General features: G+C 43.8%; 2 protein-coding genes across 2 annotated transcripts in view; one reads left to right on the top strand and one right to left on the bottom strand.

Annotated features, from left to right (window-relative positions):
- Positions 1 to 2,667, bottom strand: part of VASN (vasorin) — a 42,470-nt gene extending 39,803 nt beyond the window's left edge. Inside the window, exon 1 of the mRNA XM_018561520.1 lies at positions 2,658 to 2,667. The gene's annotated coding sequence lies outside the window, so the exon portion shown is untranslated. The remainder of the gene's footprint in view (positions 1 to 2,657) is intronic.
- Positions 1 to 27,365, top strand: part of LOC108791121 (coronin-7-like) — a 152,741-nt gene that overhangs the window by 119,715 nt on the left and 5,661 nt on the right. The window contains exons 10-26 of the mRNA XM_018561508.1: positions 8,621 to 8,675; positions 9,068 to 9,125; positions 9,210 to 9,355; positions 11,371 to 11,466; positions 12,561 to 12,692; positions 13,324 to 13,420; positions 14,248 to 14,423; positions 15,869 to 15,974; positions 17,640 to 17,726; positions 19,483 to 19,625; positions 20,533 to 20,637; positions 20,837 to 20,922; positions 21,024 to 21,165; positions 21,436 to 21,525; positions 22,170 to 22,286; positions 23,565 to 23,700; positions 27,235 to 27,326. Of these exons, the coding sequence (XP_018417010.1) occupies positions 8,621 to 8,675; positions 9,068 to 9,125; positions 9,210 to 9,355; positions 11,371 to 11,466; positions 12,561 to 12,692; positions 13,324 to 13,420; positions 14,248 to 14,423; positions 15,869 to 15,974; positions 17,640 to 17,726; positions 19,483 to 19,625; positions 20,533 to 20,637; positions 20,837 to 20,922; positions 21,024 to 21,165; positions 21,436 to 21,525; positions 22,170 to 22,286; positions 23,565 to 23,700; positions 27,235 to 27,326 (1,864 nt within the window). The remainder of the gene's footprint in view (positions 1 to 8,620; positions 8,676 to 9,067; positions 9,126 to 9,209; positions 9,356 to 11,370; positions 11,467 to 12,560; positions 12,693 to 13,323; positions 13,421 to 14,247; positions 14,424 to 15,868; positions 15,975 to 17,639; positions 17,727 to 19,482; positions 19,626 to 20,532; positions 20,638 to 20,836; positions 20,923 to 21,023; positions 21,166 to 21,435; positions 21,526 to 22,169; positions 22,287 to 23,564; positions 23,701 to 27,234; positions 27,327 to 27,365) is intronic.

Raw genomic sequence — 27,365 nt, 5'->3', positions numbered from 1 at the left:
AATTATAGTAGTAGCATGCTTGAAGCTGAACTCCAGGCAGGGCTGGATTAACACAGGGGCTACTGCGGTGCCATCTCCAGGCCCACCACAGAAAATAGGCCCGGCCAGACAAGATCGCCTCGGTATGCCTGATGGCTATACAGGGCGGCTGGGCTGAACAAAATCAGGCTGAGGCACCGGGGGCTCTCTAATAAGGCATATTAGGCGACCGATCACTGGGGCAACGTGAAGCACCAGGTAGGAGCAAGCAGCTGCATAATAAGAAAGCCGCCTCTATTGCTTCCTAATCCGACCCACCAACAGCACCAGGCCCATGATGCTCTTAACCCGGCCCTAACTCCAGGTATAACTTATTATTCATGCTTACATTGGTCCAGCTCAGCCCGATATAGGCATGCATATGCCATACCTGAGCCATGGGGATCATATAAAGCTCCAACTACTATTGTGCTGACAGCGAACTTCCACTGTCAGCACCCTAGTAGCTGGAGCTTTATAGAATGGTGTATGATGCTGTACTGAGGGGCTTCCCCTCTGCTCTGAACCCACAGGAGATCACTCACTCGGCACAGTGGCCATTCAGAGTACACCTAGTATTTTTTATCAATGCATACAACTGCTACAGTACTTTATAGGATCCCTGTAGATCTCTCAGGTATGACATATGCATGCACACATTGGGTCAAGCTGGAAGAGGCAGAGCCAATCAAAGAATGCCTAGTATAATTATCATTGAATACAAGATGTTTGTGACTTCACGATCCACCCCTCGTCCAATCAGAGAAAGATTAGGTGATCTCTGAATGACCCCTGTGCTGAGCGAGCGACCCCCCTATGTTTTCAGGGCAGAGGGGATGCCTCTCAGCACAGCGCAGTACCAGGACCCAGAAGATCGTGGGCATCGCTGTAGTAGCTCCCGCTACTATAGTGCTTTACAAGATCCCCAACGGTTGATCCTTTATGACATATGCATACTTATATTGGGCCAAGCTCATTCATTGAATAGGCTCATGCACGCAAACGCACACAATGTGTGAATGGGGCCTTAGGTAGCTGATAAGAGAGAGAGAGCATTGGGAGGACCCCAGCAGAGTATTGATGTTCTTTCATTGCCCAACTGGTGACACAAATTACTGCACATGTGCAGCAGGAAGTAGTGCTGTCACCAGCTTGGTCATCTAGTGTTTTAGAGTTATGGAAATCGCAAGACCTGCTGTAAGGAATTAGAAACATGTTACATGGCTAGACAGCTCACATGTATGTACTGACTCTCTGAATTTAGCTGCTATAGGCCAAAGTTAAATAAAGCAATCCAATGGTATATTGAACTATTAATTGCGTTGTTATAGGAATGTGTGGGCCCATTTATGATTTACAGAGCTGACTGTGACATGCCATGATGTGTTGAACCTTACAGCATTAGGGGTAGACTAAACTGACCTTTAAAGTTGAAGAGGTTCCCAGCAGCGTGGCACATTTGTAGCTGCAGATAATGATACAGATTCATGGAAACTGAGTAATATATGTCAGACATCTCCTGATTTTTATATTCCCATAAAGAGATAAAGTGGCAGAGTTAAAGACAGTGCAGTATATCATGTTTGGCTAATGACTTCCTGTAGGCAAGCCTGCACATGGACCTCATTGCAATACAGGAGTGTAAATGTCTATTAATAAAAATGTGGAAAGGCTGCCCACGCTTTTACTTACCTTCTAGTACTAGGGTAGGCGAATTCCCACCCTCCAGCTGTTGTAAAACTACAAATCCCATGAGGCACTGCAAGGCTCTGACAGCCATAGGCATGATTCCCAGAGGCAGATGCATGATGGGATTTACAGTTTCACCACAGCTGGAAAGCCAGAGATTGCCTACCCCAGTTCTAGAAGGTCAACCCAATCTCCTATGACCGCTGCAAAGGTCCTATTCAAATGGAGGCATACTTTGTGGTCAGTACTTGCATCCTAATTGGTATGCGACCTGCCCCTATTGTGAGAGTCCTTGGGGTTTGCACTTGGCTACTCTGCATTTTGGGAGGGTAGAGCGGCACATGTGCATACCCCATACCTAGGAGTACTTGGATTCTTCATAGGAAAGCAGCATAGATAAGGGTGGTAGATAGAAGTGCAGTTTTGTGATTTATTTATCACTGAAGCTTACATTACATACACAGCTGAATAAATTAAAGAAGTGTCTGAATTCCTTGTCAGGCTTTTTTTTGTCTGCGCCTTGCTGGAAAATTTGACCGCCGCCCCCTGCCAAACGCAACATGCCATATAAAGTTTGCCGTGGCATGCATACAGGCCTGAGCGGCCGCTATTTTGGGTGTTGTGTGGATGGTCGGGAAGGGGGAGGGGAGGTGTAGGTAAAAATGCAGATCAACCGCCTGTTTTTGCCCGCCCGTGTAAACCAGTGCCAACAGCATTGATCAGAGAATGAAAGCTAAAATCTGTTTAGTGGTTATGGACACCATACATGAGCCAGTAAACTGAGCGGCTCCTAGCGAATTGAACTTTGGCGCAGCAAACCAAATGGCCACCGTGTTGGCAGCAGTTCAGTTTGATAATAAAATATCTGTCCTGTACATACTAAGGGAAGAGGAAGAAGATGACCGAGTTCTGAATAGAAATAACTAAAACGTGTGATGAAGTCTTTTCACCCTCTCTGCCACAAACAGCTGGAGGAACATTCCCACACTTTACAGGAAGTGCATCTACAACTTTCAAAAGGGTCAGACTGCTTAAAGAGCGGAGCTCACTCAGATGATACAATTATTCTCCTCTAGATTACTGTCAGCGACGCATGTCAGATCGCCAAGCAAAAAAAGACCGTGAGAAAAGCATCTTAAAGTAATTGGGCGCCTTTAGTAGAGTAAAGCAAAGAGCGGGGTGATATGCTAAAGCCAGCCATATGCTGTTAGAATTTCATTTGTAACATTTGTTCCATATCGCGCGTCAGAGAATTAAATCTCGCCATCATTCAACTACTTTTTTTTTTTTTGCAAAGTCCTTAAAAATTTTAACCAGACCGGCTACTTGAATGGAACCCAGACGTATTAAACAGATTTATTTTCTGCCTCGCACATGCGCATTATAATACGTACAATTTTTCCCAAATGAAAAACACATTCACTGATAGAATTTCATTTGTTCAGATAAAAATGTTCTTAATGTATGTCAGGGGTGCCCTAGGTGAAGCAAATTGAGAAATCACCCTGAGCGTGGGACGTGAAACATAAAGACTATATTGAAAATGGATTTGGGGAGTGGCCATTTTGTATTATTCTATAGGGAGGAACGCATGGAATCTTTGCCTCTAGCACTGCATCAAATATGTTGTTTTTTTTTACACATACGTACGTTTTGCTGCTCAAATTTATTTTCACTGTTTTATAATGCTGAAGGCAGTTTTATGATATGAGATTGAGTTGGAACCAGTCCAGAGTGAAATAAAATCAGGCAGCCACGAACACCACATGTACTTTCAGGACCCAGTCACAATTTAGCGGAGCCTTAATGGACGTGCGTTGTGCGTTAAGGCTCATTTTGAGCAGGCTGCCAAATATGGACACATGCTATTTTTTCCTGTGTACGCTGTGCTGCTGTATTAGTGCTTTAGGGTGCAATTCAGAATGCATAGCACCAGAACGCACTGTGCTACACATATTGCGATAAAATCTGTTATCGCAGTGCATGATCCTTTGATGCATGTAACCTGATTTGTATCAAATCTAACACAAATATACCACAGTTAAAGTGTTCAGATGCCAATCCTGAGAGGTGTCCCATTAGCTCTCTATTTTTTAAATCTGGCAGGGGCGGTCGTCTCCGGCCCTCCAGCTGTGCTTTAACTACAAATCCCAACATGCTTCTGCCTCTGGGAAACATGCCTGTAACCGTCAGTCTTGCAAAGCCTCATGAGACTTGTAGTTCCCCAACAGCTGGAGGACCAGAGTTGCCTACCCTCAAGTATTTACTTGCTCAGCCGCTGCGAGTGCTGAGTTAGCAAACCACCGCTGAACGCCATGCTGCAAGTCAGCGCTCAGCACTGCTAACTTAGCACTCGCAGGGTAAGTAAATGTGGCTGCAGAGCGCTGAGTGTGACGTGCATAGTAGGAGAAGTTGGGGACAGAGCATCAGCAGCCATTGTAACTGTGGGCACACCTGGCAGTGATGGAGAAGGGTGCCTGAGCCCCGATGGAGCAAATCACAATTCAATGTGAAAAGCTACAATTTAATGTTTTGGTGGATGAGTGTGAAAGAAAAAGTGTGTCTGAATAATGATGCACAGTTTGTTCAAAATACTCTTTTGTTGCAACGGTGGGCTGGTGACCTAATTGTTGCAACCATATGAATATATTTGTTTCTATCTCTTCCTCAGATAATGAAACATCCATTTCATTCACGGCCACATTAAATATGCCATGGCTCTCAGCTTCCCTCTGTAAAACAGTAGAAGTTGCACTAATGGCAGTTTAACACTGAATCCTCCGCCATTTTGCTTAGCACTGTGCAGCCAAAGTGTTCAGTGAAGCTGCTGCAGCGAAGTGAAGTGCTGCATTATAGCTACTCAGCTATTGGCTAAGGAACTGAACGCGATTTGGGGCCAAGACATTGGGCCCCAACAAAATGGCTGCCACCACGGTGTTTAAGCAATATGTTCACCAGGGATAGCCAAACTTGGCCCTCCAGCTGGCACTTCAAGGACCATGAGGCATTGCAAAACTCTGACAGCTACAGGCATAACACCCAGAGACGAATGCATGGTGGGATTCACCACAGCTGGAGGGCCGACGTTTGGCTACACTTGGTGTACATTGCCTAAACACAGTGGTGGAAGCCATTTTGTTGGAGCCTAAGCCTGTCAGATATCTACACGTATCTTTTTAGAATCTGAGGTAATTGTGGGAGCCAGCCAAACATGAAAGAGATAAAATACGTTTGTTTTAACTTCTCCATTTCTCTTTTTTTTTTTTCTTCTCACGGTTTGTTTTCTACTCTCACGTGGTTCCTCCTGCGTCGTTCTCGAGGACTTCTACTCTCTCGTCCTTTATCGTCCTCTCTCTCACGCCCCCCACTCTACTTGAGATATTTCCAGAGATAAATCTCTCCCCGAATGTTTGACAGGAGAGAAAGCTAGATGTGTGAGAGAATTCATAGTAGGACCAAAAGGGTCACTTGAAAAATGGCCACCTCGCTGTGCAAAGCTCCTCTGACGAAAACGTCAGGCCAATCGGCTTCCATCCTTTTCTCGTGTTTACGTCCGCGTTCGTATTTATCCAGCAGTTTAAACATAAATATATCTTTACATCCCCTAGGCCTCAAAGTTCAGCCAATCAGGTTGCTATGGAAACCCGAACCGTAGGCCATTATTCTTCTTCTGCGACCGGCTTGTACTTGTTTGATTTCTTTGGTATTTGTTTATCGTTCAGCTCTTCTTTGCGAAGTCCATGTGTAATTTTAAAAGGATAAATGAGAAAAAGTTTGGAGATCTTTTTTTTTTCTTTGTTTAGCATACTTTTTTTTTTATTCCCGAGAAGAGGGGCTTCCAGTGTTAAGGGATTTCCTGATGGGGAGGATTTATAATCATTTCAGTTCGTTACGAGCATAAGTAACGTGGGTGAATGCTATCGCAGGCTTCCCACGGGCCCTGTTGTTCTGGGGGGAAGACTTCCCAGCCCTGGGGGGGAATAGGGAAGCCGAGAAAAGGAGGAGGTGATTGCAGGACGAGGTAGATGATGAGGATCTGGGAGAGTGGACCAGTGTGAGAGAGGTCTGTGGAGGGAGGGGGTGACGTAAAAATGGTGAGAGAGGGGCCCAGCAGGAAGCGGTCTGGGATGGGGGTTAGCTGCTCCGCTGCTGCAGGGATCAAAACACTGAGCGATTCGGCTGTCTGTGAGACCCCAGCAGACTCCTCTGTCCCTACATCCCCTCTACAGCAACCCACCCAGCTCTGCCGCTCTCAGTTCAAATTCAACTTCCGACTACATTTGTATGACCGCAGGCAGCATCCTGTACCCTGCCATGTGGCTCCTATAGATATTATTGTAATGCCATTTTGGTGTATTAAACAAAAATTATTAGTTAAAATTATGTGCAATTTTAGAGCAAAAAATAAATAAATGTATATTTACACAGTGTTTAGTGGTTAGCACTTCTGTCTTGCAGCACTGAGGGTTCTCAGTTCAAATCCCGGTCAGGACACTGCAAGGAGTTTGTTCTCCCTGTGCTTGCATGGGTTTCCCTGGGTACTCTGGTTTCCTCCCACACTCCAAAGACATGTTGGAAGGTTAATGGTCTGCTGTCTAAATCGGCCCTCATACTGTATGTATGCATGTGAGGATAAGGACCTTGGATTGTAAGCTCCTTGAGAGCAGGGACTAATGTCAGTGTGCACTATGTAAAGTGCTGTGTAAATTGTCGGCACTATATAAAATATCTGTAATAATAATAATATACAATCTGGTCAGAAGTATAGGTACACCCAACTCCATATTAATGCCGTGGTTTTGGAATGGGATGTGGGACAAGCTAGGTGTGACCACAACCATTTGACAATATAGGGTGTGTAACGTGTAATTGCTCGGATCTGGCAAGCTATGGAGTTTATTATTGATTGGAGGAGCAAGGCAATTAACTTTAAGGTACAGAACAAGCATTCAGCATAGAGATGCGGGAGCAGCCATTGCAGACTTGTGAACATACATGCTCCAGGGTTGTCATACTTTATCTTTGCCATGGTTTGTTTAGTTATACAGAGGGTGCCAGCAAGCATGCAGGAATTTGCTTGGCTTTCTTATTAGAAAGCCCTACATGCATTGCATGGATGTGAATAGGACTTTGCTCTGAACTTCCTCTTTAGCAAAGATCACATGACTTATTCCTAAGCATTTGGTCACATGACCACCTGCTAAATCCAAAGGGGCGTTTTCTACAAGACTGGTGATCTTTAGATTGTAAGCTCTCATGAGCAGGGCCCTCCTGTGTTGAATTGTATTGTAACTGCACTGTCTCCCTTTATTTTGTAAAGCGCTATGGAAACTGTTGGCGCCAACAAATCTAATAATCTATAAATTTAAGGGATCAGGGATTTGCTGCAGGGGACCTATTTTTCTGTGGGAATGAAATGTGTTATTGGCTATCTACAGTGATATTTAAGTTTGGTGCTGTTACTGGCAAGTTGGATCTCATACTGGTTTATTTTATTTCTTGGGTGAGATATCTCCACCATAATTTCTGGCTCCACCTTGAGGCCAATAAATGCTTAAAGTGATTCTGTCATGAAAAAAGATTCAAGGCTGCCATTGTTGGCCTGCTTCTGAAAATGCTGGCTGTATGGCTGGACAAATTGCAGGAGCCAGGTCGCCAATGCTTCTTAAGAATTACAGCTGGTGCCAAACCTTTAAGATTTGTTGCCAATGGGGATGGCTCCTAAAAATCCTTTTTGCTCCTGGATTGGGCAGACTAGACTGGCTCCTATATTCCACATTAATTTGTAAATGAGTGTTAGGAAAGCTGTCGGAATTCCTTATCTCTTTGCTTGTTGTGGGTCAGCGACTAAGACCGCATTAAAGCCAAATCTTGTAAGAGTGGCAACCAGCTTGGGAATAATGGGAATGTTGGAATGTTTAAGTTTGATATTTCTGGTACAATTGTTAGGGTTACTGTAAGTAGACTCATACTGTGTAAATTTTATGCTGTGGAAAAAAAGGCCGAGCCCCTTGGGGTAGGGCCGAGAAAACAGAATAAAGTTTGTTTAAAAAAAAAAAGCCAAATCTTTAGTATGTCAGCCAGGGAACAAGGATTGTTAAAAGGAGGGTTTAACATTGGCAGCTGCCATTATCCTCTTGTAAGAGCCCCTCTTTAATGGTGGTGTCTTATGGCATCTCCATAATGTGAATATAAACCCGGTGACAAACAGAAACAGGGCGACGCTTTTGTATGGCCACGTGCAAGGAGAGGAGGAAAAACTACTGCAACAAATCTTTACCTGCTGCGTTTTAGAGAGATATAGAGTACATTTAAGCCAAGAAAGATGCATGGCGGTGATGGTGTTTTGGCGGTACCGCTTTGTCAGGTGATCAGCATCAAATGACAGTGATCAGTGATTAAATGACAGCATCAAATGGTGGCTGGAAGTTGATGTGACATTTCCTTCAGCACGTCTACCTGTCAGAATTTGCTATGGTGTCAGCCATGTTGACACTTAGAATGTAGTAGTGGAGATCAGAGTAGGGAGGACTCTCTGTAAGGAATGTATTAAGCAGGTCATATGTTCATATTAATGATCCCTGGCTGATATTATTGTCATATGGACTGTCTTTTCTCTGTTTAACTTCATCATAGAGGTCCATTTCTCATTTTTACTGCCAATACCAACTAGAAGCCAACACAACACACTGTATCCATATGACTATTGATGGTGTCTAATGATTATAAATTGAGATGTATCTTCACTGCCCCCTAGTGTTTAATCTGGGTAATAATCTTTTTTTTGCACTAATGTATGTGTAGACGGTAAACTGAACAAAAACATTTGGTTTATGTCTCCTCATCAAAAGTGCACACTTTGCATCTTTTTGTGTTTGGATGTAAAGTAACTGGTTGTCTTCTTTCTCTACAGACTTCTCATCCCGCTCTATGACGTAGACACAGGGCTGCTCATCCTTGCTGCTCAGGTAAATTAACTCAGAATGTGCTTTGTGAGCCTCTCACTGTGCCCGGGGCAGTCTGAGTGACTCTGCTGCCAGGTGTGATATACAGATGTGTCCACCTTGGGGACAATTGTAATGAATGCAGATGTCCATTCTGGTTTACTCTCTCCTGACCACTGGAGTGACCTGAGTTGCTGCCTGCATTATTTAATAAAGTACAAACTCACTTTAGATTTTGGTGGATCGTTGAGTGGTTTAGTCCCAGGTTTTTGCCATTGTCCATGGCTCTGACAGGAAGATCCCGCGCCATAGTCGGGATATAGCTGGGACTCATGTGATTCATGTGGTTTTGAGTAAAATGCCGTTGTATTGGCTATTTTGTTTTTATATTTTGAATCTCTTTATTTCGTCTGCAGGGTGAAAGCACAATGTACTGCATGGAGGTCAACACTGAATCGCCTTCTCTAACGCAGCGTACGTTTTTGATTTAGTTTATATTTTGGAGTTACAAGCACCAATGTGACAGTATTATGACAGGGTGTTGCTTGTGTCTTTTAGTCTCACAGTGCGTCACAGAACAGCAGACTCGCGGATTGGCACTGGTGCCCAAACTCTGCCTTGATGTGCTGAGCTGTGAGCTTCTCCGCCTCCTGCAGCTGAGTGACAGGTTCATCATTCCTATCAGTTATAACGTCCCACGCAAGGTATCACTGGCTGTCACGCTCACTGTATGCTCGAGCTGTGTGCTGCATTTGTAATGTATGCATTGTGTGTGTTATATGTACCTCTTATCCCTTTCACCCTACACATCTCCCTCCATACCACCATGTTCCTCCATCACACTGGCATAGTGTGCATGTTCTCTGGGCCTGTGCCATCCAATATCAAGCTCTTCATTCACTACCATACTGAGATGTCAGAATCACTTAGGAAATGGTTTAGAAAATGTGCATTGATTTTTGTTGCTAAAGCTCTGTGCAGACAGATGAGATTTTTGCCTACATTAACCATACCTTTAAAATAACAGAATATAATCATCACTTTGGTAGCACAGTGATGTGTACAGCTATACGCAGAGTAATGAGGTATATATAGAAACTGCTTACCTGCCAAGGTATGGTAAGTCTTGTGGTTTACATACACCTGCCCCCTCACTCACTGGAGGGCGACACCACTGTTGCCCTCCAGTGAGCCTATAGCCTCCTATTGCCACCATCCTTTCTTCAACCTATTCAGAATGAGATTTAGCACATTGCTTGTGCTCGCCTCATTCTATAAGCTTACCTGTATATCAGGTACGTGCGGTGAGGTCAGTGGTGGGTGAGGCGTCCACCCCCCTACGATGGTATATCCTAAAATATCTGTACCAATAATTCCTGTAGGTGCTATATGGTAGAATTCTCATGAAGGACAGCCTTGTGGGAGAACATGACCACTCTAGAGACAGTTGCTAGCGGCAGCCACTAGAGTAGGGGTGGGCAATTCTGGCCCTCCAGCTGTGCTTAACTACAAATCACAACATGCTTCTGGGAGCCTTGCAATGCCTGGTGGGACTTGTTGTCCACAACACCGGGAGGGTCGGAGTTGCCAACCTCTGTACTAGAGGGATCATGATAACATAACCAGTGGACTGTATGTGTCTGATTTTTTAAACTCTGCCGCCATTTTGAAAGGACTGCGTGGTTATTGGGAAGTGACTGTCACAGCTGCCATGGCTCTGGGGATAGAATTACAAAGATGAATGTAAGGAACCATCATAGAGACAGGAAGGAATGTGTGTTTGCTGAGGAGCTCAAGGTCAATACAGTGTAGTGACACCCAGCACAGCTAATGGAGTGGTGTAATATGTAGGTGGATGGTACATAGGTTAATGCTTAGAACTGAACTCTAGGCAACAGCTAGTTTGAAATACATATATGGAAAGATTTATCATTTTGTCTAGCCAGTGTTTAGATTTACACAGCCCTGCCACACAGCACAGCCAGGTTGGAAATCTAATTTGTGGAGCAGGTTAAGTGAGCCGGTGCTTTGCCTAGTCAAGTCGAAGCCTACATACACAGGGCTCAATACTCTGTCCTCCCAATCACATAACAGTGATCAGAACCTGGTGATTTGCCAGATTAGAAGCTATTTTAAGGGCTAGTCCTTACAAAGCTAATATTTCAGTATTTTTTGGAAGCTGTAGAGTTAAACTACCTGACAATTGGTGAGATTTCTGCACGTGAGTGTCTCAGTTGGCTATTATGAGAGGTTTCCTCTCTTCCTGTTGGGTTTTTATATGCTTTATATTATGAATAATAAAACAGTAGGAGCCAGATCACACAAAGGTGGGTGGAAACAGCCAAAACTACCAAAGACCAAGAGCCAGGAGTTTTGATAGGTAGATCTCACCCTTGCCAGTATCCAAGATATAAGAAGGTGGGGGCTGATGTAACTCCCCAAGATCACCTATCCAATATATCACTTTTAGATGCATTGACCCAAGTTGCCTAATTCTACAGTCCGTGTGCTCATAGCACTGCCGTTAACTCAGCAAGATCTTCTTATATTCTGAAGAAATGTGAAATGTTTGATACATATACCATTTGCGCTATGCAACCTTTGTTAGCAGTCACCTGACACACAGCAGTCAACACTTAGCAGTCACCTGACACACAGCCTGCACTTCTGTCTCTCATCGTGTCCTTTGACACTCCAACATTTCCTCTGTACCCTGTAGGCAGTTCAAGACCTTCCACTGGACCTTTTCCCTGACACAGCCGGATTCATAGCACCACACTCTGCCCAGAGCTGGTGGTCAGGAGTCAATAAGCAGGTAAGTGGCACTGCACCCATATCCGTAGCTGTGAACGCAACAGTGGCGGACATTATTCATAACTGTTACGAAGTGGAGGAAAGGCGGAATGATTGTATTATTGCAACCGGTGTTTTCTGCCCATTCCGAATACAGTTTCTTTGGGCAACACATGCAGTTTGCCTTGCAGTTCTTATAAATCAGCCTATTTGTTTCAGCATTGCATACTATCATAGGCTTGTACTGTTGAACGCCACATGGCAGAAATGTCACTTTAAAGTGGACCTACAATCAGATAAATATGTTCACGTTAAGTGAGCTTAAGTAATATGTATTTGTGGCATTTACAGGTATGTATTACCTCTTATAGAGATCACAGCATTCTCACTCATTTACTTTGCAGTCCAGATGAATGAAGTCAACTTTGTTCAGACACCATCTAGGGTCACCTGGACTTAGATGACATAACCACATATACACCCCGTTCCTGTTCAGTTTACAAATGTACAGCCCCTGCTTTAGCCTCTCACTTTGACTTGCTTGAAAATGACAATGTTGCTGATCACCAACAAAGAGGAGAGCGAGGAAATGCTTCCTCCTGCCTGCAGCAGACTGATGGCATCATAGACAGCCTAGACACAGTCACTTGACCAGACCTCAAGGATGGCTTTGTTATAATAAAGACACAGCTTTTCTGAAAAATGTTACTGTTGCTGTATATAGTGACATTCCAGAAATGTATTCATATAGACTTGTTAAGTAACTGAAAGGTCCACTTTAATCATTGCTTCTGTTCCCACCATTTGTGATTTTTTTCCAAGACCTGACAGTCATCAGATGATGATCATTGGGTTCATAATCAGTACATCAGCATGAGATCTGTATTGCTCTTGGCCACTATGCATGATTCCTCTAAGGCAGGGGTAGAACAACTCTGGCCATCCAGCTGTGTTGAAACTACAAATTCCATCATGCATCTGTCTCTGGAAGTCATGCCTGTGGCTATCAGAGTCTTGCAATTCCTCATGGGACTTGTAGTTCCACAAGAGCTGGAGGTCCGGAGTTTGCCTACCCATGCTCTAGGCATTTGACAATCTTTTTTTTTTTATTACCAGGTGGAGAAGGTCTCCTTAAATCCATCCCAAAGAACAGTCACTTCATTTCCCACAAGAAAAGAGCAGAAAGTGGCATCTCCTGAGCAGAAAGTGGCATCTCCTGAGCAGAAAGTGGCATCTCCTGAGCCGAGTGTGAGTAAAAGAACATTACATTAGATCATTTAGCCATACTAGTTTGCTGGTTGGTCAACTGCATTATATAGTCATGCGTCTGAAGAAATACCCCAACTGTACAGCTAAACGCAGAGTAATGGGGCATATATAGAGACTGCTTACCTGCCAAGGTATGGTAAGTCTTGTGGTCTACACAGCCTATAGCCTCCTGTTGCCACCTTCCCTTCTCCAACCTATTCAGCAGCTAGAATGAGATTTAGCACATTGCTTGTGCTACCCCCATCCTGTAAGCTTACCTGTATGCCTCATCTTCTAGTTGTCAGTGCATGTCAGATTAACAGCATTATGTATTGCAATAAGCATTAGCTCAAATTGCTCTATTGTGTACAACTCACTGTTATCATATTCAGCATTGAAGCATATATAGTATTTGCACATGGTTCATTTATGAGTAAGCAGTGGAAGGCAGCACCAACAGTACTCTTAGCACAGATGAGGTCTTGAAGGATAGTAGTGCGGGGGGGGTTGGGGTTCACCTTGTATCATGACCCAAGAATGCCTATGTGGGGTACTATGCATGGTCCCTGTTAGCATGTATATTACAATATCTTGCAAACATCCTGGTTTGTTTGTTTTTTTTGATCCTCAGGAAGGGAGCGCCCTGTCTTCTCCCTCCAGCTCAGTCACTTCTCCCTCCAGTGGGATTGTTTCCAGCACCAGTCAACGTTCCCTGCAAAGCATTCTGGGTAAGCGATGGTCTATCTGTTTGTATGAGATAAAAACGGTGATCTTGGTTCAAACCAAAGTTAGCATGTCTCACTGTTCCAGACGTTTTCTGTATCTTTTTAGCCGACATTGCAGATGAGACTGGTTTGATAGGTAAAAAGCCAGATCATCTACAAGGCAACCCAGGCAGGCATCTATGGTCCCAGTGGTTATCTAGGGGACAGGCTACAACCTTCATTTTTATTTGGTAAACTAGGAGGGTAGCGCAGTTGGTCAAGGAAGGATGTATTTGTAGTCAGCTGGTGTCTGATGGGACTGTCCATACCAGCAAATAGGCTTCTCTGTGCCTATTGCAATCCTTATCAATGTCAATCTAAAGGGACAGGGGGGGGGGGTCTACGACCCTATTTCCCCTTTGTCCTTAATAATGGACAGGTTCACTTTAATGCTCTCTTCTTCACCAATAGATTTTTACATTTCCTTTGCACCCTCACTGTTGCGTTCAGCCACCAGCAGGAAGGAGAAGAAGCTCTGTGTAAACTCCAAGTCCTCCTTCTTGGAGCTTACACAGGGATGAAGACTTTTTTCCCACCTCCATGTACTATCTCTGGGCTGATAAGCAAACAACAGGGCTGTTACATGAAAGGAATGGGAGTGAGTCACATCAAGAAGTAATGAGTATTTGCTTTATGTCAGCAGCTGATCACAGTGACAGGGGAATAAATTAAAGCAAATCTCTTGATTTGCCCTGTGCGGGTAAAATGCAGGTTTGTTTTAAAGGTGTTTCTCTTATGCCTCAACATTAGGTAAAAATGTATTTAATTCCACTGACTTAATCTATATACAGGTCCCAGCTCACGGTTCCGTCATACTCAGGGCACTGTCCTCCATCGTGACAATCACATCACCAACCTGAGAGGAGTAAGCCAGAGCACGCCAGGAGAAAGCGATGGCTTCTGTGTGAACTACCAGCGAGCAGCTGTGCCTTTGGCTGGGCCAGGGGGTCAGATAGCAGTGTTGGAGGTAAGGAAGTTAAGCTTAAACTTCTTGATAAAAAAGCAGAGATGCTTTTGAATTGAACATATCTTGTAGATAAATAAATAATGTCACCTACAAAATAAAAGTCACATGAGCACTAGATATGCTTTTCTCTTATCTATTTGGCTACAGCCCTACAGCAACATCCCTTCAGACATTATGTTACGTAACAGCCCTCGTGTCTCTTACTGCAGGTTCTAGACTGTGCCAAATTATTTCTTTATCTCAAGAGTGATAGAAAATAGTTAAGAGACCATGTTTCCAGACCATTCATATAAACATCAGTCTTCCTATGAGATTATATGTGCATTTGACATTTAATGCATATCATTTACTTGTAAAAGTCTCCCTTTTGCATACATCCAAAAACCACGAGGACTGCTAAGTGTTGTCAATCTTGGATGTGATGTCAGCTGTCCCAGCAGGCTCAAAGCTGTCATTCAAGTGACACTCTATAGCAGTGATGGTGAACCTGTTTGAGCCCGAGTGCCCAAACTGGATCACTAAACCAACTTATGTATGTTAAAGTGCCAACCCTGCAATTGCAACCTCTGCAGGCTCTTAGGTGGTCTGTACAGGCTCTCAGGGGCGCTGTGTGGCTTTCAGGGGCGCTGATGTGTGGGCTCTCAGGAGGGCTGTGCAGTTCTCAGGTGGTCTATAAGGACTCTCAAATGGTCTATATGGCCTCTCAGGGGGGCTGTGCAGCTCTAAGGTGGTATATACAGGCTCTCATTGGGGCTGTGCAGCTCCTAGGGGTGCTGGGTTGACTCTCAGGGGGGCTGTGCGACTCTCAGGTAGGCCCTGTGAGCTGTTAGGTGGTCTGTACGGGTTCTCAGGGGGCTGTGTAGGTCTCAGGGGTGATGTGTGGGCTCTCAAGGGGGCTGTGTGGCTCTCAGGTGGTCTATAAAGGCCCTGAGAGGCCCCGGTGAGCGGCCTCTAATATGCCGGATTAGAGGGCAGCAGCTGCCTGATTATAGCCGGCCTAGATCACATACCGAGGCGGCGGGGACAGTCAGGCATATCTTCAGGAGCGTCCATATGTTAATCAGCACCTAGGCTTGTGTACCAGCAAAGATGACCCTATGTCCCAATAGTTCACCACCTCTGCGCTATAGTATTACCCTTCGCTCCTCCCTTGGGTGTTACATAAACAGTTATATAGGGGGTGAGGGGAGGGATAGAGAAGCTGGGCCAGCTCACACAGTAGTGGAACTCCAGATATAGAAACCGGGTGTTTTCTGCAGGACAGGTATTACAAGATTTTTCTTTTAACATTTACTCTTGTTAAAGGGGCAATGTGGTCAGGCGGAGGAGAGGATTGCGTTTTTTGCAGAGGTCGTTTTTAAACATTACAAGCTGACATTTAATTGGTTGTCATGGATTCCTTATTACAACCCATATGGTTGATTGTGTACTTGTTTCACCCAAAGCTGTCACAGCCAGGACGTTTACCAGACTCCCTGCCGACTATTGAGAACACAGTGCCTGTCACCGACCTTACATGGGACCCCTTCAACCCCCAGCGACTGGTCACAGGTATGATAAAAGCCATGTCAGCCTTTCATGTTGCAGATTGGGAGAATAAACAGCAAAGGCCAGATACGTTATAGTGAGTTTGGGTCCCTTATATAGAGAGAATGTAGAGTTTCTTCTACAGTGCACTCCTCCTGCTTTGCTTTTTTCTCTTGTGCCTGTTAATAAAGCTTTCAATGTATTTTTAAATGGAACTCGGATTAGGGGACTCTGTATAAACAATTCACAGAATTTCACAAAGCTCAGTAAATGTTCATTCTGTGCAAATGGATGCACACATCAAATATTAAAATTTTTCTTTAAATGTCTAATGTAATTTGGAATGTCAACATATAATACTGCATTATAAAGACCAGATGGCGCCATAGAGCATAGGAAATAAATACTTCTCTCTTATGCTCCTCAGTTCCATCTAGTGGACATAATGTGGTATTTTATGTATAGTACATTCTGATTGGAAAGAAAATGTACTAAGAACATTCGTTTTGAGCACTATGCGCACAGAATGAACATTCGTGGAGTTTCACAGGGTGTACGGTCTAGCAAATTGTTTATAAATACACTTCTAAAGCTGACCATACACCTATCGATTTTCTGCAGATTTCCTATGGTCAGATGGAAAAAGTGCAACAGACTCCTCCATCTACGATACACTGTGTGGATGGAGGAATCTCCCACTGGGCCAACTTCAGCTACTCGCCCCCCTGGCTCTCAAAATACCTGGCAATGCCTGCATCCAATCAGATTGTTCAGGTATTTTGAGAGCCAGCGGGGCCGACTAGCAAGATACTGAAGCTTGGCCCAGCGGGAGATTCCTCCATCCACACAGTTTAGCGTAGATGGAGGAATCTGTTGCACTTTTTCCATCTCACCAGAGAAAATCTGTAGATAATCTATAGGTGTATGGCCAGCTTTAATATCTGACTCTGCCCTTATATCAGCCTCTTGTAATCCCCAATACAGCAGGGCTAGGACTGGGAATGAGAGGGGCAGCACTAGGAGACAATCAGGCTCTGTTGTACTCCAGTTGTGCAGACAGGGAACATTCTGACTGTATGAGAAAGGAGTGTGAGCAGAGGGATGGCCTCGTTAATGTATTGCTGATTCTTCATTGTCCCGTCAACAAGCTGATGAGCATGTTCTTGATCAAGCTATGCTGCTGCTTGAGTTGAGGTCACAGACCTCATTGTGCCACCAGTCAGGGGTGTTCTTAACTTCCTGTGAAGTTGCTGAATGTTATCAGTTAGCATTGTTTTCAGCTCTTACTGTGAAATAGAAAACACCTCCCTTCTTCGTTACTTCGATGATAAGAAGGAGAGGTGTTCTATAGTCCTAAAACACTTCCTGTCCTAGGGTGACAACTTTGCTCCTGCATAGATACAGTACAGTTAGTGTGTGTTGTCACCCTAGGACAGGAAGTGTGTTACTGGCAGAAACTTTGGGTGAAAATGAAGGGAAAATAGTCAGAAGTCAGAAAAAGAAGAAAACAAGTGCAGCCACCACATTCAATGATTGCCAAGCTGCATTATGTTACATTTTTGTTTTTTGGGTTTAAATATACGTTAAATTAAAAATTGGTTTTCCTTTGATGTGATTAATGCTATTTGTTCATCTCCCTCACATGTTATAAATTAGTTTACATCATATGTTTTTTAAATTAAATTTCAGGTGGAGAAGACGGAAGGATTAAAGTTTGGATAATTCCGCAGGGTGGGCTTAAGGAGACCCTCAGTGACCCTCACTCAGTTCTTATTGGTAAGGAACACATTACATGGCAAGGATGAAAACTACACACATGCAGCTAGTACCAGTCGTACACTACATACATGGAACAGCCAGAAGTCATACAAATAATGAGGCATAGGAGCAGAAGGGATCATTTATTATCAGCTGGAACACACACAGTGGCTGTGGAATGCCCCAGGACCTGCACGAGCAGCCTGGTTACCCTGTGGAATGAGTGACCCTACAGGTATTTACACACCTTCTAAAGTAAATACATGTTGGAATAGGTTTACTTTGGGTACAAAAGCTAGAATCTTTTCAGGAGTCATGTCATTTAACCTTTACGTAGTCAGAGCAGATATATGTGACCAATGCTGCCCTCCTGTGGGAATGTTTCACAACAACTCGGCGACCCTGAGCATTAAAGCCTCTCACATGTACTGCATGCTGCACAAAGCATGGTATAAACGTCCAGTGTAGGTTTGATGGCAAATCCAGATGATAAATAGCAATTTTACCCAAAGGAGATGATTTAGTCAGGTAAGATCTGGCGTCCTCAACTCTGGATAGATCACACCAATAGAGTCTCTGAGTGATATAAGAAATTGGGTAGTAGAACTCTACAGCATCTACCAAAAACCGAAATATCAATGTTGAAAATGTTACCTTTTAATACAGACACATTGGTCATGACTATTTAAACTTTGAACTCTTACAGGGTTATTCACTAAAGGGTGCAGAGTTTGGGGAAGGCAGGAGAAGTGAACAATCTCGGACAACATAGCTGAACTGGAAAGTGAACTTAATTGGAGAATCTTTCCAAATCAGCTATTTTGTTCTAGATTGTTCACTTCTCCTGCCTTCTCCAAACTCTTCACCCTTTTGTGAAGAACCCTGCTAAAATATACCACATGGTCAAAAGTATGTGGACACCTTTCCAAATTATTCCGGTGTTTCCAGTGAAGGGTACCGGTAATGCTAAAGGTTATAATAACAAATGTTCTCTTCCAACCTTTTCTGTCCCAGCATGACAGTGCCCCATGTGCAAGGCCAGCTACATGGTATGATGAGTGTGGTAAAGAGGAACTTGAATGGCCTTCACTAAGCCCTGACCTCAATCCCATTGAACACCTTTGGGACAAATTTGAACATTGATTGTGAGACACATTTTCTCTCTAATGTCACAATTGGTCTTTTGGCTGAACAGACTTAAATTGCCAAAGGCACACTGCAAAATCTTGTAGAAAGCCTTCCTAGAGGAGTGAAGGCAGTAATAGCCATAAACTGCGTGCCAACTCCATAGTAAGACCCATAGTTTTGGAATGGGATGTCTATCAAACCCATATAGGTGTGATGGTCACGTGCCCACAAATTGTTGACCATAAAGTATTACCCTACAGTACATGATCTCCGATCTGTTCCCTGTGTCCTTCAATGAACGGAGAGAAAAGGATTTTACGGTGAGTACCAAAATCCTATTTTTTGTCATTTTATGTGCATCCGGTGTTTGCAGATCTTTAGACAATTATTGATGATTGCTTTTACCTTTCAAAACAAGTCCCTTTATAGCAGATTTGGTACATACTTTGCCCAGAAACACACAAAGCAGAGATGCTAAGACAGTGGAAATGCAATATTGCCATATGTATGAATTCTTACAGGAAATGTAAAAGACAGAAGTGTTGTCAAATTTGGTTCAATGTAAATTCAACTTTTTATAAGCGACAGTACCGCAATGCTATCAGCTGTGAAATATAAATGACTCTACCACCTTCCTATCCAACAGGTCACAATGAGCGGATCTACACAGTGCGATTCCACCCCTGTGCTTCGGATATTCTCGTCTCCTCTTCTTATGACATGACAGTGCGAGTCTGGAACCTGAAGGAGGGTAGAAATGTGCTGACTTTGCAAGGCCACGGAGATCAGGTGACCTTATCAGACATCATTAGTTCACACAAGGAATAACACGTGTGTTTTTTTATAGTATTTTCTATGTGATGAGCTTATATGAGATGACTTTATCTGTGCAAAAGATAGGAAAAAAAAGTGACACAATAATTATACAGAAAAAAGTCGGTTCTTTTCCTCTGCCACCAATACGAAAAAGTCTTCTGTGTCTAATGGTAATCCAGCCTTGTTGATATTTGGCCTTGGTGTTTTGGCTTCTACATGGAGTTTGCGAAAGTCCTTGGAACCTAAGGGTGTCCATAACCTGGCCAATGATTACAAATGATGGCTGTGATTTTGGGTATAGCTTGCGATTGGACAGTTCCTGACCATCTAGGTTGGTGATAGTCGGTGCTTCCTGTGGTCGGAAGCGCTTTTTCTCAGACAGGAAGATTTTCAACCGTGCTTTAAAATCTCTCAGTGAGTTGACCCAATCATGCCCTCTGCAATGGAATTGGGGAAATGATCAATGTACAGCAAGTATATGAAGTGCATGACTGACACCATTGCTCTGTCAACGTCTGTGTTAATGGATGGTTGTCTCGACAAGCTTTGCTCTTGGGAGATATCTTTCCATCTTTGGCTAGCCTAGAACCAACCTTTATGTCTCTGTCCAGCCTAGAACCAACCTTTATGTCTCTGTCCAGCCTAGAACCAACCTGTATGTCTCTGTCCAGCCTAGAAACAATCTTTCTGTCTCTGTCCAGCCTAGAACCAACCTTCCTGTCTCTGTCCAACCTAGAAACAATCTTTCTGTCTCCGTCCAGCCTAGAACCAACCTTTCTGTCTCCGTCCAGCCTAGAACCAACCTTTCTGCCTCTGTCCAGCCTAGAACCAACCTTTCTGTCTCTGTCCAGCCTAGTACCAACCTTTCTGTCTCTCACAGATTTTCTCCCTTGCCTGGAGTCCAGATGGCAAATATTTGGCTACTTGCGGTAAAGATCAGCGTGTTCGTATGTATGAGCCTCGGGTTTCCAACCAACCAAAGCAAGTAAGTCTAAGAGAAGTGATTATTTAGCAAGCAGGTTCTCTTTTCTGCATAATCAGAATACAAGTTAGAAATTGATTGGAGTCTTATTACTATGGGCAACACAATGCTTCCCTCTTCTCCTATACATCTACACATATCCAAATGTATTATATAGCAGAGGTGAGCTTTGCATGTGATGGAGCTCTGGTTCTTCCCACAGGAGGGTGCTGGGCCGGAAGGTGCCCGAGGTGCGCGTGTCCTTTGGGTGTGTGATGGTAAATATCTCCTTGTGTCAGGATTTGACAGGTAAGATGCCTTCCTAAATGTTATATCTTTTTCAGTATATATTGGGGGGTGAGCATCGAGGCATTGATTATGATTCTTTCTGACGATTTCCTATTTTACAGCCGAAGTGAACGCCAGCTGACTCTGCATAGTACAGAAAACCTGTCACAGGGTCCTATCACCACCATCAGTCTGGATGTGTCACCCTCAACTCTTATCCCACACTATGACCCAGACAACGGCATCCTGCTGCTCGCTGGGAAGGCAAGTACTCTGGGCTCCCCTTATGGGTGGAGGTAAAACAAAAAGTACTAAGTGCCCCATAGGTTGGAAAGAACATAATTGCATGCATGAACAAAGAGTCATATGTATTTTATTTGCAAAGGTTGTTAAAAGGTTGAAGTATATTTGTCATACTGCAAGTGTTGAAACAAATGACACCCAAGGCACTCAGCATAAGACCCAGGCTACGTGCACTGGGTGTCTGGGCCTACCAAAGCCCCTAACCAACTGTATTGTAATTCCTTTTCCCAGGGTGACACCAGATCCTTCATATATGAGGTGACAGCAGAAAGCCCCTATTTCCTGGAATGTAACAGCTTCGTGAGCAGTGACCCACACAAGGTGAGACCACCATGTTTTCAGTATAGGATTTGTCATGTACAGTTACATGGCAGAAGCATTTCTATACAAAAAAACACACAACACCTTTTTAAAGTATCACCAGTTTTAAATAAAGTAGCGAAGGTTTGAACCACCTTCATTTTTTTGTTTGGCTGTCTATGCCCTATTGGGGAGATTTCCCTTATCTTCCAGGTATGAAGTGAGGAACAGAAAATGAGGAAATCCTCTTTCAGAGAGTTGTCACCAGTGCAAGTGTCCACATTGGAAGAGTATCCCTTTATTTCTGTTCTTTTGACAACTACCAAATTGTCAGTGGTCACCGGGATGTATAAAGAGGGTTTAGTGGGGACACAGAAACTTCCCTACTGTATTCAAAACGTTAAATACACTTAAATGTAGAGTTTCAGTAACCGTTACAGCTATTGTCGACCGGCTTTTGTTCATGTCAGAACTGCTTCTCTCCCCATACAAGACTATTGGGATGCAAAAACAGCTTAAAGCAGGTCAGAAGGAGGTCAGCTGCAAGTCAGTGCACCTGTCAATGAATTCTTAATGATCTCTGATGTGAAGTGCATGCTCATCAACACAGGCCTTTAGTGTGTCCACATTCCAGCTCTGATATTGTATTGTATTTTGTGTCCCAGGGTGTCCAGTATTTGCGGAAAACTGACTGCGATGTGCGTGAAGTGGAGATTCTGCGTGCTTTCCGTCTTTGCAATAGCTCACTTGAGCCTGTAGCTTTCCGTGTTCCACGCGTTAAGGTAAGTATCGCTTGGATCAATGTTTCTTGGTTGTGTGCTGACACCAAGCCCTTTGTTATATCTATGTGTAGCCCTATAATCCCGCCACTGGTATTTCAGAGAGCAAAGCTGGTTCTCTTACACTGCAGGTTTGAATTTTTCTTATAGCGTATATGTCTGGCGTGTGTCCATTGGCAGAACAATGGACACACGCCAGACATATACGGTATAAGTGACACTGTCAACAGGTACAGCTGAAAGATAGAGGTGCCACATGATAGGCAGGTAGTACAGTACAGTCCTGCAAAGACTCCACTTCGTATTATCAGCATCAAGATTATGGGACGTACACCACAAATTGTACTCAATCTTTATGTAATTATACCTGTCAGATTGAATGCTAGAGGTAATGCAGTGAATAAAAGTGACCCTTCCATCACATGGAGACTTTTTTGCTCATAGCGCAACCTGTACAAAAATATGGCGGTCAATGTATTAAAAGCCGCTTCTTTTCTTCTCTCTGCTGTGCAAGTAATTGACTGTTGGAAGAGTCAAATTCTTGCTTCCCCAGCTGCCTGATGGTGTTTTTCCTGCCTGCAGTGATGTACAAGCTGTCAGGATGAACCACAGCAGATGGCAGGGGGAGCAGGCATTCAACTTATGGTCAATGGTCAAACACTTGCAGCAGCCGGGGGGCATAGATGCAGTGGCTTTTCAATATACAGAATGGTGGAAAAGTAAGTATACCACTTTATTTTTTTCAGGTGGCGCTATGAGTAAAAGTGACTCTGTGGCGAGAGGGTCACTGTGAATTGTTACTTTAACATAAAAAGAATCTGCTGACAGATATAAAGCACAGGCATGGAAGAGGTGCATGTACAGTTTTTAGTGTTCCCATTCTGCACAAATATCAGGCAAAGCTTCAGTTTTTGTTTTTTTTTTGGTGGTGTCTAAGCTAGCCCGCCCCTCCAAATTCTCACACATTCTTATTGGCCAGTGAGCTAGCCCATCACAGCAATGAGCCAATACCAGTGTAACAATTGTATTTCTTTGCCCTGTCCCTGTATTGACACAGCTGACTCTTGCAGGTGCCTGTAAATGCTCCATGCCTATTGCACATGAAGTATTGATGGTCTTTTTTTGATGTCTGTTTGCACTGATCAATATATGACTGGGATTTCATGATGATCTGCCTTATGGCTATTTTATGGGCACTCTGAAAGCTGAAGAACCTAAACTTGTAAAAATGATTTCTGCATTCAGCAGTGTTCAAATGTTAGTATTATCTTTTCTCTATAGAAAGAGTTCTTCCAGGATGATGTGTTCCCTCCTACCCGTGTGACCTGGGAACCAGCGCTGTCTGCAGCAGAGTGGCTCAGCGGTAAAGACAAGCAGCAGCGTACTGTTAATCTGTGTCCTGCAGGCATGACTCCAGGTAATAGACAGATTCCTGTCATACTTTATCTGATATCTGTGAATCTCTCATGAATGAAAGCAGAACTATCAACAACGACATAGCTTTATGTTTAAAGGAAGCCTGGCCTGAGAGAAATATGGAGATTACTACTGCTGACCTGTTTTTAAGCATTTGGGTCTCCTGACTGACTCTGCCCCCAATACGATCTGAGTCACTGACCCAGAGCAAGCATGCGGATCAGCAGAATACTAGAAAATTCAGAAGCCTGTATCTGCATACTTATCCTGGACCAGTAACTCAGTAAGAGTTTGAAATGCAAAGGATCAGCATGACAGCCAGGAAAGTAGCATTATTCGAAGAAGCGGTAAGCAGTGGCAGCTCCCAAGGCTCCCTCATGACAGGTTTACTTTAATTCTGCCTTTTTCAACCTGCCGTTTCCAGCTTCAATGAAATTGTCTGTGCTCCAAGTAAACTGCCATGGCAGACTTTTCTTTCTGGAAATGGTAGTTGTCAATTGAAAAGGGGAGAGTGTGATGTTCATGCGCCCCATGTCCACACAGAATGCGTCATGTGTCCAATCACAGAATGCGTCATGTGTCCAATCACAGAATGCGTCATGTGTCCAATCACAGAATGCTTTCTATGCTTTGGAAACAATACAAAGTGTTTTCTGAATGGAGGAGCTGCACAGCAATTGACTCATTGTGATCGTTGTGTTCCAGCTCCCACTGTTTCACTGCCAGAATTTCAGCAGTGACATCACCGCCAGAGGCTGCATGTAAATAATATTTTTGAAGGATGAAGCAGCAGCCACCAGTGCAGCACACATCATTAGAAGTACCTTATTGATACCCAGCCAATGCCCCAGTTAAAAGAGAACTATGTCCAAACCCTTTTAGGCGTTGGTGCTCTTTCAGGTCAGAGGAGGACATTTACTAATGCTCTCCTGTGACCCAAAACTCAGCAAATATCAGGCTGTTGCCCACTATGTGCTGACAGCGCTGCAGCCAGGAAAATGCCCAACAATATTGTTGGGAGTGCTGACTGGAGGGACAGACAGGGGAGGGGGTGGGCATACCCTTGCAGGGAAAAGATTGTGAACTGAGCGATCAGTGGTATATGATCACTCAGTTCTCAAGCTATGTTGCCGACGTGTGACAGCTGCAGTGTCGTACACCGGCATTAACTGTGGGGATGAGTGCAATTAACTCTCCCCATAGTTCTACTTTAGGTTTTGCCAACACTTCAGCTTTAAAGTCTAAACCCAAGAACATTAGCCCATCACAGCAATGAGCCAATACCAGTGTAACAATTGTATTTCTTTGCCCTGTCCCTGTATTGACACAGCTGACTCTTGCAGGTGCCTGTAAATGCTCCATGCCTATTGCACATGAAGTATTGATGGTCTTTTTTTGATGTCTGTTTGCACTGATCAATATATGACTGGGATTTCATGATGATCTGCCTTATGGCTATTTTATGGGCACTCTGAAAGCTGAAGAACCTAAACTTGTAAAAATGATTTCTGCATTCAGCAGTGTTCAAATGTTAGTATTATCTTTTCTCTATAGAAAGAGTTCTTCCAGGATGATGTGTTCCCTCCTACCCGTGTGACCTGGGAACCAGCGCTGTCTGCAGCAGAGTGGCTCAGCGGTAAAGACAAGCAGCAGCGTACTGTTAATCTGTGTCCTGCAGGCATGACTCCAGGTAATAGACAGATTCCTGTCATACTTTATCTGATATCTGTGAATCTCTCATGAATGAAAGCAGAACTATCAACAACGACATAGCTTTATGTTTAAAGGAAGCCTGGCCTGAGAGAAATATGGAGATTACTACTGCTGACCTGTTTTTAAGCATTTGGGTCTCCTGACTGACTCTGCCCCCAATACGATCTGAGTCACTGACCCAGAGCAAGCATGCGGATCAGCAGAATACTAGAAAATTCAGAAGCCTGTATCTGCATACTTATCCTGGACCAGTAACTCAGTAAGAGTTTGAAATGCAAAGGATCAGCATGACAGCCAGGAAAGTAGCATTATTCGAAGAAGCGGTAAGCAGTGGCAGCTCCCAAGGCTCCCTCATGACAGGTTTACTTTAATTCTGCCTTTTTCAACCTGCCGTTTCCAGCTTCAATGAAATTGTCTGTGCTCCAAGTAAACTGCCATGGCAGACTTTTCTTTCTGGAAATGGTAGTTGTCAATTGAAAAGGGGAGAGTGTGATGTTCATGCGCCCCATGTCCACACAGAATGCGTCATGTGTCCAATCACAGAATGCGTCATGTGTCCAATCACAGAATGCGTCATGTGTCCAATCACAGAATGCTTTCTATGCTTTGGAAACAATACAAAGTGTTTTCTGAATGGAGGAGCTGCACAGCAATTGACTCATTGTGATCGTTGTGTTCCAGCTCCCACTGTTTCACTGCCAGAATTTCAGCAGTGACATCACCGCCAGAGGCTGCATGTAAATAATATTTTTGAAGGATGAAGCAGCAGCCACCAGTGCAGCACACATCATTAGAAGTACCTTATTGATACCCAGCCAATGCCCCAGTTAAAAGAGAACTATGTCCAAACCCTTTTAGGCGTTGGTGCTCTTTCAGGTCAGAGGAGGACATTTACTAATGCTCTCCTGTGACCCAAAACTCAGCAAATATCAGGCTGTTGCCCACTATGTGCTGACAGCGCTGCAGCCAGGAAAATGCCCAACAATATTGTTGGGAGTGCTGACTGGAGGGACAGACAGGGGAGGGGGTGGGCATACCCTTGCAGGGAAAAGATTGTGAACTGAGCGATCAGTGGTATATGATCACTCAGTTCTCAAGCTATGTTGCCGACGTGTGACAGCTGCAGTGTCGTACACCGGCATTAACTGTGGGGATGAGTGCAATTAACTCTCCCCATAGTTCTACTTTAGGTTTTGCCAACACTTCAGCTTTAAAGTCTAAACCCAAGAACAATAATGTAATATATTGCAGCTCACCAATCCCTATAAGTCCATTAGTTTTCTTTTATAAGCTTATTTTCACCTGGGGATCCTCCCAGTAACACATTCCCTGTCCTAGGGTGACAATGCTCACTTACCATATTGCATCTATGAAGGAGCAGTGTTGTCACCCTAGGACAGGACTTGTGTTAGGACTATAGAACGCCTCCTTCTCTTCTCATCCCCATAATAAGGGGGGGATGTAGCTCACAGAGGTAACTAACTTGTGCAGGTTTGATTGGACAGCAGAGTGCACAATATAGCACTGGATCTCTGGCAGGGCCAATGGGTATTTTTGCACTTTCAATTAACAGACCAAAAGGGAGCAAATGAGAGAAGTTGATTGTTAAGGTTCACACGCACTTTAACTGATTTTTTACACGTGTTATCATTCTGATTGTCTCCTATTTGTATTTGTTAATCCTCATAAAGTGCCAGATTCTTTTTCTCTTCACATTTACACATTTCTCACTGATTTCTAACTGTGTTATGAAGGATTATGCGGCACATATACCTTCTTCAATAAGATATCCCTGTGCTCACACTTTCATTTCTGCTTCCAGTCAGCCAGGCTCCTAAAGAAGCACCAAGCAAGAAGTTTGTCCCCTCTTCTGTCTATCTCCAGGAGAAGACTGATGAGCAGAAGAAGGAGGAGGTCTGGTCCTTGCAGCCTATTCCTTATTTATATATTTAT

Source organism: Nanorana parkeri, unplaced genomic scaffold, assembly GCF_000935625.1.
Source record: "Nanorana parkeri isolate BGI_ZX_2015 unplaced genomic scaffold, ASM93562v1 scaffold19, whole genome shotgun sequence".
Lineage (NCBI taxonomy): Eukaryota > Metazoa > Chordata > Amphibia > Anura > Dicroglossidae > Nanorana > Nanorana parkeri.
The sequence above is the reverse complement of the archived record's forward strand: the minus strand, read 5'-3'. Positions and strand labels throughout refer to the sequence as shown.